The 13,649-nt window shown below is 38.7% G+C and overlaps 1 protein-coding gene and 1 long non-coding RNA gene across 2 annotated transcripts; one reads left to right on the top strand and one right to left on the bottom strand.

The window, feature by feature from the left end:
* Positions 1 to 3,740: 3,740 nt before the first annotated feature.
* Positions 3,741 to 4,619, bottom strand: LOC103709343 (copper transporter 5.1-like). The gene has a single exon (XM_008794644.4). It carries the CDS (start codon positions 4,451 to 4,453, stop codon positions 4,016 to 4,018), a length of 438 nt encoding a protein of 145 aa, XP_008792866.1. The 5' UTR covers positions 4,454 to 4,619; the 3' UTR covers positions 3,741 to 4,015.
* A 5,378-nt stretch (positions 4,620 to 9,997) lies between these two features.
* LOC113461870 lies at positions 9,998 to 11,297 on the top strand. Its single transcript, XR_003384138.2, has 2 exons — positions 9,998 to 10,790; positions 10,867 to 11,297. It is a non-coding gene; the product is annotated as an uncharacterized LOC113461870 (long non-coding RNA).
* Positions 11,298 to 13,649: the final 2,352 nt, after the last annotated feature.

Below are 13,649 nucleotides of genomic sequence, written 5' to 3'. Positions count from 1 at the left end.
TCAGGCTTATCTCCCCCACCCCAGCTACGACTTCCAGCGATGAATTGGATTGGCTCCGGCTCTCCAAAGCTTGCAGATTGCACGCAATTCTCCACTTGATGGTTTAGAAGATTCTCCAACACTATTATGAGATAAGCAGTACCATGGGCACAGTTCAATTGTGCACTCAATTTTTTTATGAGATGGCATCAGAGAATTTTCAGATACCTTTATCATGCCAGCCCAATGGTTAATTTGTAGCCTGATTAAAGTACAATTTATGTTGAGATTGGACGACTTAGGTGGCATGGGTGAGACTTGGGGCTCACCTGCACTTACTACTTGGCCATGTCAAAATTTAGCTTGCAGTCACTAGTTTTATGGGAATTGGGATCCTCTCCAATTTGAGGTTGAGGTGGAGAGATGGCCTTCCAATCGCAATTATCCATCAATTATGTAACAAATTATCCTTGAGTAGGCTCCACATGATAACATGCAATATACTATGTATCACATAGGATTCACAAAATCACAGGCATCGCAAAGCAATCAAATAATCGTGATTGGCAGATAGATGACAACCTTTTAGTTCAACCTCGAGCCTAAGAGGATTCGAACTAAATTTGTGGTTCCAAATTATGGAAGAGAAAAAAAAATGAGCGAGGCTTTTGGATGGGGGTAGTTAAATAATATCTAGATTTTTTTAGACCAGCATAGGTTAACCCTCATCCATGTCCTGTAGAGGCTCCATCCGAAAGCAATGGCTTACATTAGCAAAAAAAAAAAAAAGCAATGGCTTTCTAGAAGCATGTACATCTTCACCATATAAGCATGTTGTTCAACCATAGCTGCCTCCTTAAATTCCATTTTTTTTGGAATCATGCCACTTCTCTTATAGTACAATAAAAAGATTAGGTTATGTGGACAAGATCCCAGCACTTTTTGCTTTTTAAGTAGTATTTATTAAAATCCAACTCAAAAAGCTAAAGCTAGGAGATAGACAGGAGCCCAAGAAAAATGAGAATAGGAAAAGCTACATCATAGCTATGCTAGAGGTTTATACTAAATTTGGTTTAACTATTAAAATTTTTAGAATAAGCTACACTGAGAAATCTAAAAACCAAGCGAATGATAAGCAAATCTTTCAGAATTCTAATGTTATTAATTCATAGCCTGACGGACACCCGAACCATCTCGGCGTGGAGCACATTAGGAGTGAAAATCTGACCCGATAATTCATACTTCAGTATCAATACAGCTCCGATATCACATTCCAGCAGCCTTCTTAACAAGCGACATGTACACTTGGTTTGCTGCTAGAAGTTGCAGGGATCATGGCTAGGGCTGTCAACTTGTCGAGCTGCTGGAGCTCGGCTCGGTAAAAATCCAGCTCGAGCTCGGTTCATTAGTCACACGAGCCCGAGCCCAAAATAAGGCCCGTTTAAATTTGAGCCTGAGCCCGAGCCCGAGCTCGAGCCCGAGTAGCTCACGAACCCAAACGAGCCCAAATGAGGGCTCAGTCCAATTAACAATTTAATTGGGTCCCAATTAAATTTGGACTCAACCCAATTAAATTTTATTTGGCTTAATCAATTTAAATCCCAATTTGATTGAACTCAGTTGGATTTAGATCAGACCCAACCCGAGCTAACACAAATTCATTTAATTTCTTTAAATCGAATTGGATTGGTTTGGGTTCGGACTCAACCCGTTAACCCGAACCCAACCCGTTAATCCATTTTTCTTTTCTTAATTTCTTCTCCTTTCTTCTTGGTTTCTCCAGAACCTTCCCTGCTTCCCAAACCCTCCTTTCTTCTCGGTTTCTTCTCCGTTCTCCTTGCTGGCTTGCCCCCAAGCCCGAAGCCGATGCCCCCCTCCCCTCTAACGACGGGTACGATGACGAGGACGATGACGATGACGACGCTGTATACCCGACCCTAGCTCTTCGAGAAGCTCCGCCGCCGCCTCCTCTCCCTTCTCCGCCCCCGATGATGACGCCGTACACCCGATCCCAACTCTCCCTTCTCCTGTCCCTTCTCCGCCCCCGATGACGACGCCGTACACCCGATCCCAGCTCTTCCTTCTCCACCCCCGATGATGACGCCGTACACCCCATCCCAGCTCTCCTTTCTCCTCTCCCTTCTCTGCCCCCGATGACGATGCCGTACTCCCTCCTCTGCGGCCGAGCCCGCGGCGCCGCGGCCGACGCCCATGCTGGCGGTGCGCCCCCTTCTTTCTTCTCTTCTTCTTCCTTTCTTTCTTTCTTTTCTTCGATCTTCTGTCCTCTGAGGCTCCAACAAATGATGGGGATGGGGATGGGGCGGGCTCGGGCAAACGAGCCTTGCGAGCCCGAGCTCAATGCAGGGCTCGGTACCGAGCCTAAGCCCGAAATTTTATGGAATGAGCCCCAATCATGGCGTGTTTGATCACAATGCCAGCACACATGGTCAAACTGCTTTAGATATGAAAGAAGACATCATCGATAAAGACCTAGGCACCCAACAGGCCTCTTGTGACAAACAAAGAGATCGTGGTCTACAAGTTCAGAAAATGAGCTTAAAAGCAACCTTGGATCCACATGATAATGCACTGGGAATAACCCAATCACCTAGAAGCTGAGCGGAAAAAAAAAGAAGCAAATTTTATTACTATAAGATTCATATGTGCATGTATTTAGTCCAACATCAGCTGTGTAGATCTTAAGTACTTATATATACAACTACCAGGTGAGTATGCAAGAGGATTTTTACTTTCTGATTTGTCTTTTTGAGTAAGATCAAGAGTTGTTAAAAATGAAATGATATCAAAATGAACCTGATCCATAGCCCATAATCTATGTAGATTAGGAAAAATTATAGTACAGATCTATATAGGCTGACTACGGACCATCATGGTATTTGTTATTGGATTTGTAGTACTTGTGAATGGTTTTGATCCCTTAGCCTAGCGAGGTGCTAAAGCTCAAACAAGAGGAACATGTAAAAACCGATTCGAACATGTATTTAGTCCTCCACAACTATGCACTGGGTAGATTTATACCAACATTTAAAGCATTCTAAAAAAACAAAACAACCAAAGAGCATCATGCCGCCGTCCTCACCAATAAACCAAGTAATCTTCTTAGGAATATATATATATATATATATATATATATATATATATATATATATATATATATATATATATAATATTTTATGTGTTTAATTATTGAGAAAAAATATGATAAAAATAAAAAAAAATTTTGCATGAATATCCTTCCAAAATTAATATTTATTTGTATATCCTCGTAAAACACTTGTTTTACTATTCTACCTTTTTTTATTCTTATTTTTGCATATATATACCCACGCTATTTAACACCGTTAAAAAATTAATGATTTCAAATTAAAATGACTAAAATATCTTTAACATGTAGTTGATGTGTAAAAAGCAACATTTATAAAATGATCGCAATAGACAAAAAAACAAATAATTTTAAAATTTTATTTTATTTTTAATTAAAATAAATATGATTTTTAACCATTGTATTAAGGGCATTACAAAAATAGTGTTTTTTAAGGTATAGAAATAAATATAAATTTTAAAAGAATATTCATGCAAATTTAAATTTTTAGAAAAATATTTATATAAAAAAACCTAAAAATAAAGATGAATCCCCATGTGAATTCCTCCATTTTTTTTATTTTTTTTTCTCAGTTGATTTAGCTGACACAAAACCCCCATCACGAAACCAGAACCGATTAAATCAATTTTCAAGCACATAAAAATTTGATTTTTATTTTTTCACATCAACACGAGAGCTCAGGAACAAGAACATAATTAACAACCCCCCAATATTCCTAACTCGAATCCTTCAATCGCCAAACCAGATCACCAGAACCATTTACATAACCAAACACACAACAATTTAATCTTTTTTTCATCACGCATGAGCTCGATGATCAGGGAACAATATACACGATTTCTATTTATAAAATCCAAAGGGACCGTAAGAAAAAGTACAGCTGAGGGCAATACCAAACGATTAGGGTTCCGATCAGGCGGAAGCACAGCGGTTCTCCAAGGCAAAGCGTTCCTCCTCCCCTCCGCTCCTAAACAACAGATACCCGGCGGCAAGCCCAACGACGACGGCGATGAAGACGCCGCCGTTGAAGGACATCACGGCAAGCATAATGAGGTACCCGATGGCCGAGTTGAGCCCGAAGAGGAGGGAGGAGGCGAGCCTCGCCGGAGCCCACGGCCGGGCGGCGGCCGCGGGGAGGAGGAGTGCGGTCTCGATGGACGGCGGCGATGAAGAGGGCTTGGATCGGGCGAAAATCTTAAGGCGGATCCGACGGTCCTCCATGTACTGGTAGAAGGCGGCGGCGAGGAAGAGGGCGAGGAGGCTGAGAGCGTAACCTAGCCACGACTCGGTGCGCCATGAGTCGAAGAGTATAGTTACGTTTTTACCCCAGTAGAAGGTCATGTGCATCATCTCGGCGTAGGGGAAAGTGGAGGGGCAAAGTGGAAGAGTAGAGGGGAAGAAGAAGCAATCTGGAAGCTGAGACCTGGAAACTCGGAAGAATCTGACCGCCGCGAGGGGAAGTAGAGAGACGGAACTCGGAAGTCGATAGATTTCCTGAAGGGACGGGGGGTTTTGCGGTGGGGGCGTTATCTTTGTTTAATTTTGTGTCCTTGACATTTATCATAATTACACATTTGGTTTAATGATTTTTATTGTATAACATGATAATTTGCAGGGGTTTTAGTCTTTTAGATTAGTACCTGAAAATTTTGATGGTGGCTATTGATTCCTGTCTTTTCTATATTTTTGTTTTGATTCTTCAAATCTGCAACGTAGGACTTGTTTGGTTAAAAAAATTTTCTTACCAGAATGTTTGAAGATGATTTCTAGAGATATGATGCTTGGAGAAATAGTTTGGATATGTTTAAGTAGCACATTTCAGATTAGCGTATGTTTGGTTGGGCATTTATGTTTCTAAAAAAATTATATGAAATATCTATTGTACCCATAGTAAAGAAAAAAATTTACTTATAAATTTTAATTACTCAAAAGTATTTTTAGAAAAAAAAATTCTAATTTTCTACCATGTGGAAATTTTTATATGAAATATTACTTTTTCATCTCTCTCCTTCGGAAACTCCGACCAAACAAAAAACATTTATTTATTTTTTCATTGACCATATTTTTCTCTCTTCTTTTTTCGCAAACCAAACGAGATCCCGTAGTTTAAACAATAAAAATAGAATATTTTGATTATATTCTTCAAACAATATTAACTTTATATTTTTTTAAAATATTTTTACATCAACTCTCGTACTTAAATTATCTCTTAACTAGTGCCTCTTCAACATTAATTCCCGTAGCAGTTAAAATCCAAGCAAGAGGAGGGCAAAATGAGAGGAGAGGCCAATCTTAAGCCTCATTAACAAACCAAAGATATTTTTATCCTTTTATAAATTTGGTTAACTTAATCAGGGTTCGGGAAATAAAAACCAGTGGTGTAATACATACATATAAGAAGTGTCAAGGACTAATCCACAAAAAAACCCTTACTTTATAAGATTCACCTTCTGCCCTCGTTATTTCGTATTAAATAAGTTCATTAATCCATTATCTTTTGCTCGGTAGTGTTTTTTATGCAATCATTGTAACTTGTTGTCGAACTAACTCAAAGTGTATTTGGTATCTAATTTACATTTGATCGTCCTACCTTTTCCTCCCACATGTTATAACTTCTAGTGAAAATTTTGATGCATGTTTCCACAAGGACGGTAGCACTCTCGAGAATGGAAAATTTTTGTTCATAGTTGGCAGAACCTGAACCGCTCAGTTCGGGGTATACCAAATTGTACTAGCGGCAGACTAGAACAATTTCAACAACCAAAACAAAAAACCGGTGATGGAAAAGAAAAAGAAGAAGGAAAGAGATAAAAAGAGAGAGAAAGAGCAAGGGAGGGAAAAAAAAGGAAGAGGAAGGAAGAGAGAGAGGCTGATGGCTGGCCGACGAAGGGCTATGGAGCCACACGAAGGGGCAGAGAAGGGGCTCCGCATTCGGGACCCCCTGTTTCAAACAAAATAGGAGAACCGGAGGCAGAGACCTTTCTTTGCCCCTCCGTGCAACTTCGCTGGCCCTCTACCGGACTCTGCTGGATGTCCGCCACCCTCCTCTCTCCCTCCCTCTCTCTCTCTCTCTCTTTTCTTCAAAACAGGGAAACTAGAGGAACCCCTTCTTTCATCGGATATCCGCCACCCTCCTCTCTCCCTCTCTCTCCTCCTTCTCTCTTTTTTTTCCTCTCTCTCTCGTTCTCTCTCTCCTCCACCCTCTCTACTATGTCAGTATGAGCCTGACACAAAACGATATGGGAGCATACTGACCCCTGCCATCGGGCAACTAATTCAAGTCCAAGTTTCGGTACAGCAATTCTTGCTTTTATTGTTAGCATAGCAATTCTTGCTTTTATTGTTAGCTGCTTGCTACTTGGCAATGTCAGTGTACTTTCTTTGGCCAACTGATCTGTTGATCCCTATCAATTTATATTTTACTAATTCTTATATAATATTTATTCTATTATTAAACTTAAATTCATAAAACTTCCGTGGTAATTAAAAAGAAAATAAACTTCGCGCAGTTTTTAATGATTTATAAAGCCAACTAGTATATATTTCATTGTGGACCCTGGCATCCATGGAAAAAATGGAGAATTGGGTTCTTAGCTTCCTGCTACTTAGCAAAAACAATAGGCTCTATAGTTCATTTATTACTTGTTCTCTATCAATTAATGTTTTACTAATGCTTGTTTAATGTTTATTCTACTGTTAAACTCAAAGTACTCCTTTTTGCATGGTGAGATGTTATCTATCTCCATGCAATTTTCGATATTACACTCGTAGTATGCAAAGAATTTCATGCTGCTCCTGAGCTGACCCAAAGAGGCAATAAGAAAGCAACATGTTCGCCATAAATTTTCTTGTGATCAGAGCTTCGCAATAGCAGGTTATTTTATGTCAGTATTTAGTTCCAGGTTTGAATAAAACGAGGATAGAAGATCACAAAAATAAAATAACTTGTACATTTCAAATATCATTTTCTCTTCGTTGCTTAGTATCTCAATGCAAATAAATTTTTTAAAAGGGTTACATGAGGTTGGATTACCTATCCAATATCATATTATAAGGTTGGATTGAAATCATTAACCTATTTATTAGATGAGTTGGTTTCCAATTGATAATTTTCTTAGATTACCTATATCTCAACTTCATATTTGATTGGAACTTGACCCAACTAGACCTCTTGCTAATTACATGAGGTTGGATTACCTATCCAATATCATATTAGGTTGGATTGAAATCATTAACCTATTTATGAGATGAGTTTGTTTCCAATTGATAATTTTCTTAGATTACCTATAACTAAACTTCAAATTTGATTGGAACTTGACCCAACTAGACCTCTTGCTAATCCAATGGTGGCCCAATGTATAAAAGGGCCTGAAAAGTCTACCGAAAATGGTAACTTAACACAAAGAATTTAATTAAAAAAGAGAGAAATTAATTGATAGAATTCCAAAAAAATGATTATAGAATGGCACCATGTTTTCCTTGACCTACGTATACCTGATGCTTAACCTTGGGAGGTCTCAATGTTCCAAGTACGATGATGATTAAGGCATCGATCGCTGAAATCAGTATCAGACAATTCAAATCCATCCCAATAGTTATCTGCAGAAGTTTCCCCCATGTAATTAGACGACATCTTTTTGGAGACGCGACTGTGTATTTCTACGCTCTGTGTAATCAGCTTGACTAGGTATGGGTTTCTTAATTTGTAGCTAGATTTTTGAACGTAGCTTGTAAGTTGTAACCTATTCCCTTGGGCCTCACCGAGACCTCCTATTTTGGGGGTGGCCCATTTGCTCAAAAAATAATAATTATTAGGCATGCTCTAAACCAATTCAGTGCTAAATTGGCCTAACTTGAATTCGCATAAAATCGAATCAGGTTGGCCAAAAGAATCTAATCCAAGGTCAGATTGGATTAGAGTTGGCAGATATACAAAAATCGAGCCAGGTTAAGGTTCGCCCTCAATCCAACCCAACCATCTCCCTCGGGCTTGGATAGGGGTTATGTGTATTTTTTGGTTTATTATAAATTTTGAAGCAATCAAAGTATGGGACTAGTAGAGAAATTTTAGATTAAAGGCCTAGAAACCTAAACGTAAAAGTGCCCCATAAGTGAAATATCATAATCGCATAACGTATTCCCGATAGCATAAACTTTGTATGGAATGTACAACTGTACAAGTGAAAGGCTGAATTCTGAAACTGTTCCTAGATGCTTTAGTTTAATACAAAAGATAAATGCAAGGGGACAGATATATAATCAAATTTTGGATTAGATGCGTAGAGGCCAGACTCTATCCATTATCAACAAGTATAGAAAATGACATGAAGATATCCCAGATAAATTCAGTTTGGGATAAGGCCACAACGTAAGAAGGTCTTGTCCTGACTAGAAAATCTGGAATATGACCTGGAAGACGGATAGATATCCGCTCTCTTATCTTGCTTGCTTCTCTTATTGCCCCCCGCTCCAAACCACACAAAGCCTTCCACGTTCCACCCTGCCGTCACGTCCAGATCGCGCTGTAAGAAAATTTTAACACGTCTCTTTGTCGATGGCTCCCTGTACCGAACTGGGTTCAATGACACACCGACACGTACCGGTTGCTCCCTTGGAATCCTTCGTATTGTCAAAGAATAATATAAGGTTACAGGCCTTGTGAAAAGACCAAGGATTAGCTGCCGCGTGGAAAAACGGCTTCACGTCACATGAGACGGAGACGTACCATGTCGAGATGAGATCAAATCCACGATCACCGGGCCTGCACGGGACCTTATCATTGTCCCGCACGCACGCACGCCAAATTGGGCCAATCTAAACTTTGTGATCGTGTAAAGTGAAAATTTAGACATACTAAGTAGAGATTAGAGGGTTTACGGTATTCCTGCCCTCTATTTTTCTTAAAAAATAAGAATCTATTTGGATTTTGCTATTGAATTAGATTAAAACTTATATAAATTTTATAGATTGGACCAATATAATCAGCAAATCATAGGCTACATGCCGGGCAACGCTTGTATTCATAAAATACCTAGAAATAGTTTTGAAATGTGCTGATCTGAAAGTTATATTGAGGAAGAAAAAAAAAGATCTGTTAAGATTTTTTTTCATATAGAATTCAGATCAGCTCTGCAAAGCTATTTCTAGATAATTTGCAACTTGACCGTTTATAAAAATCCACCTGTGCCCCAGCATGGTGATAAAGCCCACCCCATTCCATGGGAACATCACCAAGGCCACTAGTCACCTCACGAGCTCCACCACCACGGGCCATTGACCACGAACACAACTCACTATTGTGTAGCTACTGCACCACCATTGTAGACCATCACGGACGACACTCACAAGTCACACCATGCGGCCATCTCTTCGCCATCATTTCCCATTACTCCACCACCAGAAGCCATAGGTTAGAGATGGTGGCTATTTTTTTTTTTTTGTTGCTGGAGCGGATGTATCATACATGACGGATATGGATACACTCAAAAAAGTCAAAAGACAACAATTTTCGGAGCGCTCCGGGTAAGTCCTCCTCCCCCAGCCAGAAGGTCTCCCCATAATGGTTAGCCACGTAAGAAGGTACCTAATTTGCTGTCCTGTTAGCCTCACGGTACACATATTTTGCCTGGACGGCCAACCCTCCACATACCATAGCTCGAATGTCCCTGAGCAGCAAGTGCCTATCGCCCACACCATCCGCACTTCTCTGGATCCAACCGGCGACTGCCGTCGAATCGCCCTCTAATACTAAGCATATGCAAGGAAGGTGCATCGGACATAACTCAAGCCGGACCAGGCTACCCTCAACTCTGCATCCGAAACCGAAGTGTCGAAGATCTGGCAATCCCTAGCTGCAATCACCCTGGAGTTCGGCCCTCTGATGATGAATTCCGCCCCTTTCCTGCTCCCGCCATCCATTACACATCCATCGAAATTAAGCTTGAAGAAACTTGGGGGTGGGGGCTTCCATGTGAAGAACACCGTACGAAACACTCCATGAGCGGAAGAGGAGCCCCAGGTGTCTGGAGCTATCAAGGGTCCATCCGACAAATGCGACTGAATATCCTCAGCTGCCTGGCTCCAAGACTGCTCAACCACAAGCTGGGGGGGACAGCTCTCGTCAAACATCCAGGCACTCTTAGATAGCCAGATTTGATACGCCATATAGGTCACCACTGAGGCCGCCTGTCTAGAGTGTAGAGATGGTGGCTATTGGTCGAAAAATTTTATTGAACAGTTAGTGTTCTCACCACTGTGGCCTTCACTCACTATTGTTCACTATAGCTACTACCACTTGTAATTGGGATTGCTTTATCGCCATGACGGCCTCTTGCTAGAGTTAAAAGGCTCATCCCCACCAAGGAAAGAAGAAGAAAAGGGGGAGGAAAAAGACGAGGAAGGGAGAGAAATCCACACCATTAATGACCAGATCCAACTAGTGATGGCAGGATTTGGCCATTGGCAGTGTTGAAAGCCAGACGGAGGGAAGAAGAAGAGGGGGGAGGGAGAGGGAGGGAGGGAGGGAGGGAGGGAGAGAGAGAGAGAGAGAGAGAGAGAGGAAGAGGGAGAGAGAGCGAGAAAGGAAGAAAAAGAGGGGAGCCAGCGGTTGGCCAATGGAAAAGGTGAGAGTTGAGGGGTTGGCAACTAAAGTCTCTAAGGGTGGAAAAAAATTTCTCAAGATTTTAAGGTATTGTAGTCTATTATTTGAAGAAATTATATTTTGCATCATACACGATGCCAATCATATATCTTAATTTCTATAGGCCTCATATATCATGCGAGCTCTTCAACGGCCATCCCACGCTCGTCACATAATAGACCTTCTCCAAATTATATTCGACTATAACCTCAATTCCCAATTTTCTTGTGGCAAGTCTTTCTCAATTACCTCTTCTTGATGTGCAACTGGTGCCATTGGATCATAATCCTTCCACATGTTGTCAATCTTAAAATCTGGAAAAGGACCATCCTTATTAGTTTTTAATACATTTCAAAAAAAGAGAGAGAAACATTTAGCTCTTAGATAATATAAAAGATCTATAAGTATGTCTAAAATTGGTGGAAGATAGGTCTGAATACGATGCTGCAAAGTAGTGCTTTATGATTATAATTCAGTTACTCCATATTCATTTAATGCTCATGTATTTTGAGATAGTTATCTATCACTTCTTTTTTTGCTGGATCGTCTGAAAAATTTTAAAAAAAGAATATTTAGGAATTGAGAGGAACATATGTTAACAATATATATCTATGTATGGTAGGTCACCCAGTACACATTCTTTTTTTCGGAGGAAAATCAAGTAAATTTCTAAATTTTTTTTGAAAATAAGAGAGAAATAAAAGTCCAAAAAATTAGAAGTGATGAAAATTGATTAGTATTCTCCTCTCTTTTTTTCTTCTTTCTCTTCTCTTTTCTTCTCCTTCTCCTTCTCCTCCTTTTCTTTCCTCTTCTTCCTGAATCTCTTTTTTTTTTTTGAAATTTTATATCCCCAAATCTCATCCCTTTTCTTCTCAAAAATTTCATAATGCAAAATAAATATTTTTTTCTTCTCCTCCTTCCTCCTATCCTCTAATTTCTTTTTTTTTTGGTATTTCATACCATAGCAAAAAATTATTTTGTTTTTCCAAATGTTCATCAGGGAAAGAGACAATTTTTTTAGCTCTCCTCTTCTTTTTCTTCTCCTTCCTTCTTCCTCTTCCTCCTACCCTCCTCCTTCCTTTTTTTTTTTTTTTCTTCCCAACAGAAATATGAAAAATACTCATCCCTTTTTCTTTCTTTCATACTGCAAGGAAAAATAGAACATTTTTTTCAAATCCTCATTGATGATAAAAAAAAAAAAGATTTTTTTTTGACTCCTCTTTCTTTTCTTCCGGTTTCTTCTTTCTCTTTTTTCTTATTTTTGTGCTTCTTTCTGACGTCAACGGAAGAAAAAACACACACTTCTCTTCTTTTCTTCTTTTCTTTCCCTTCTTCTTCCTATCAAATCCTACAGTTTAGAGAACTCTTCATGTTCTTTGTCCCCTACCTCCCTCTTTTCTGTTTTTTCTACTCCCTCTTAGGATGTGAAAGGCTACGACGACGGGCAACAACTGATCATTGACAATCTTTTTTCTAGCCCTTCCTTGGAGGTGGATGACTGCTACAATCGGCAACAACCCTTGGTTGTTACCAAAAAAATGCGAAGAATGGCAACAAGCCAACTACCATAGTTCCACATCTGGACCCGACTGCCACTTGGCTCCGCGTCCAGACACATCGATCTAATTGAGTTATTCACTTAATCTCTAAGATGAGTATATTCCTCTCTCGGCTAGATCCATAATTAAATCTTTTTTTACCTTTTTTTAAAAATCTTGCTAATAAATTGGGGGGGGGGGGGGGGGGTGTGATTTGTGAAACTTTTCTTTTCCTTTTTTGAATCTATCAGCAAATCTGGAATAGAAGTTTTTTTTGGAATAAGTTATTTCTATCTAAAGCATTTTTTATACAGATCTTTGTATATGCATCATGTTAGCTAATTTTTCTCCAAAAAAAAATAGCTCTTTCTGATAATATTTTAGAAAATAGAAAAAGTTATTTTTTTTAAAAAAATCTTCTTCACATGTCTGAGATTTTTCCCCCACATGGCAGCCACATGCTGATGTGGTTTGCCTAGGGACTCGAGAGGAGAGCAAATTTCCATGCTTGAGTGCCCCTTTATAGAGGCTTTCTTTTGCACTCCTTTTTTTTCTTATGTAGAGCTTTCCTCATCATGTGGGATGTAGAAGGAGGCTACTATCCGGCAGCACCCCAATATATATATATATATATATATATATATACACACACACACACACACACACACACACACACACACACACACACACACACACACACACACACATATATATATATATATATATATACATATATATGTATATATGTATATGTATAGATGTATGTATATATATAGATAGATAGATAGATATATGTATATATACGTACGTATATGGATATATATATATACACACACACATATATATGCATATATACGTATATGGATATATATATATATACACACATATATATGCATATATGTACATACCTCTCTTTCTCTCTCTCCTGATATATATATATATATATATATATATATATATATATATATATATATATATATATATATATATAAAAGGAGAGAGAGAAAGATAGAGAGTATTAATTGGAAGGTTAAGAGGGTGAATTAATGTGGAATTGTAAAAAAACATAAAATACTCTTAAGAGTCATAAAAAATAAAAGTATTTTTTATCTAATAAAAAATAGGTAGATTGATAACCTACCATAATAGAGAGCAGATTATCAATCCCCATCATTATTATTATTTTTTTCTGATCCAACGGTATATATATATATATATCAGGAGAGAGAGAAAGAGAGAGAGTATTAATTGGAAGGTTAAGAGGGTGAGTTAATGTGGAATTGTAAAAAAAACATAAAATACTCTTAAGTGTTATAAAAAATAAAATTATTTTTTATCTAATAAAAAATGAGTAGATTGATAACTTATC

This window comes from Phoenix dactylifera, chromosome 8 (genome assembly GCF_009389715.1).
Source record: "Phoenix dactylifera cultivar Barhee BC4 chromosome 8, palm_55x_up_171113_PBpolish2nd_filt_p, whole genome shotgun sequence".
Lineage (NCBI taxonomy): Eukaryota > Viridiplantae > Streptophyta > Magnoliopsida > Arecales > Arecaceae > Phoenix > Phoenix dactylifera.
Note: the sequence above shows the minus strand (reverse complement) of the source record. Positions and strands in the feature narration are given on the sequence as shown.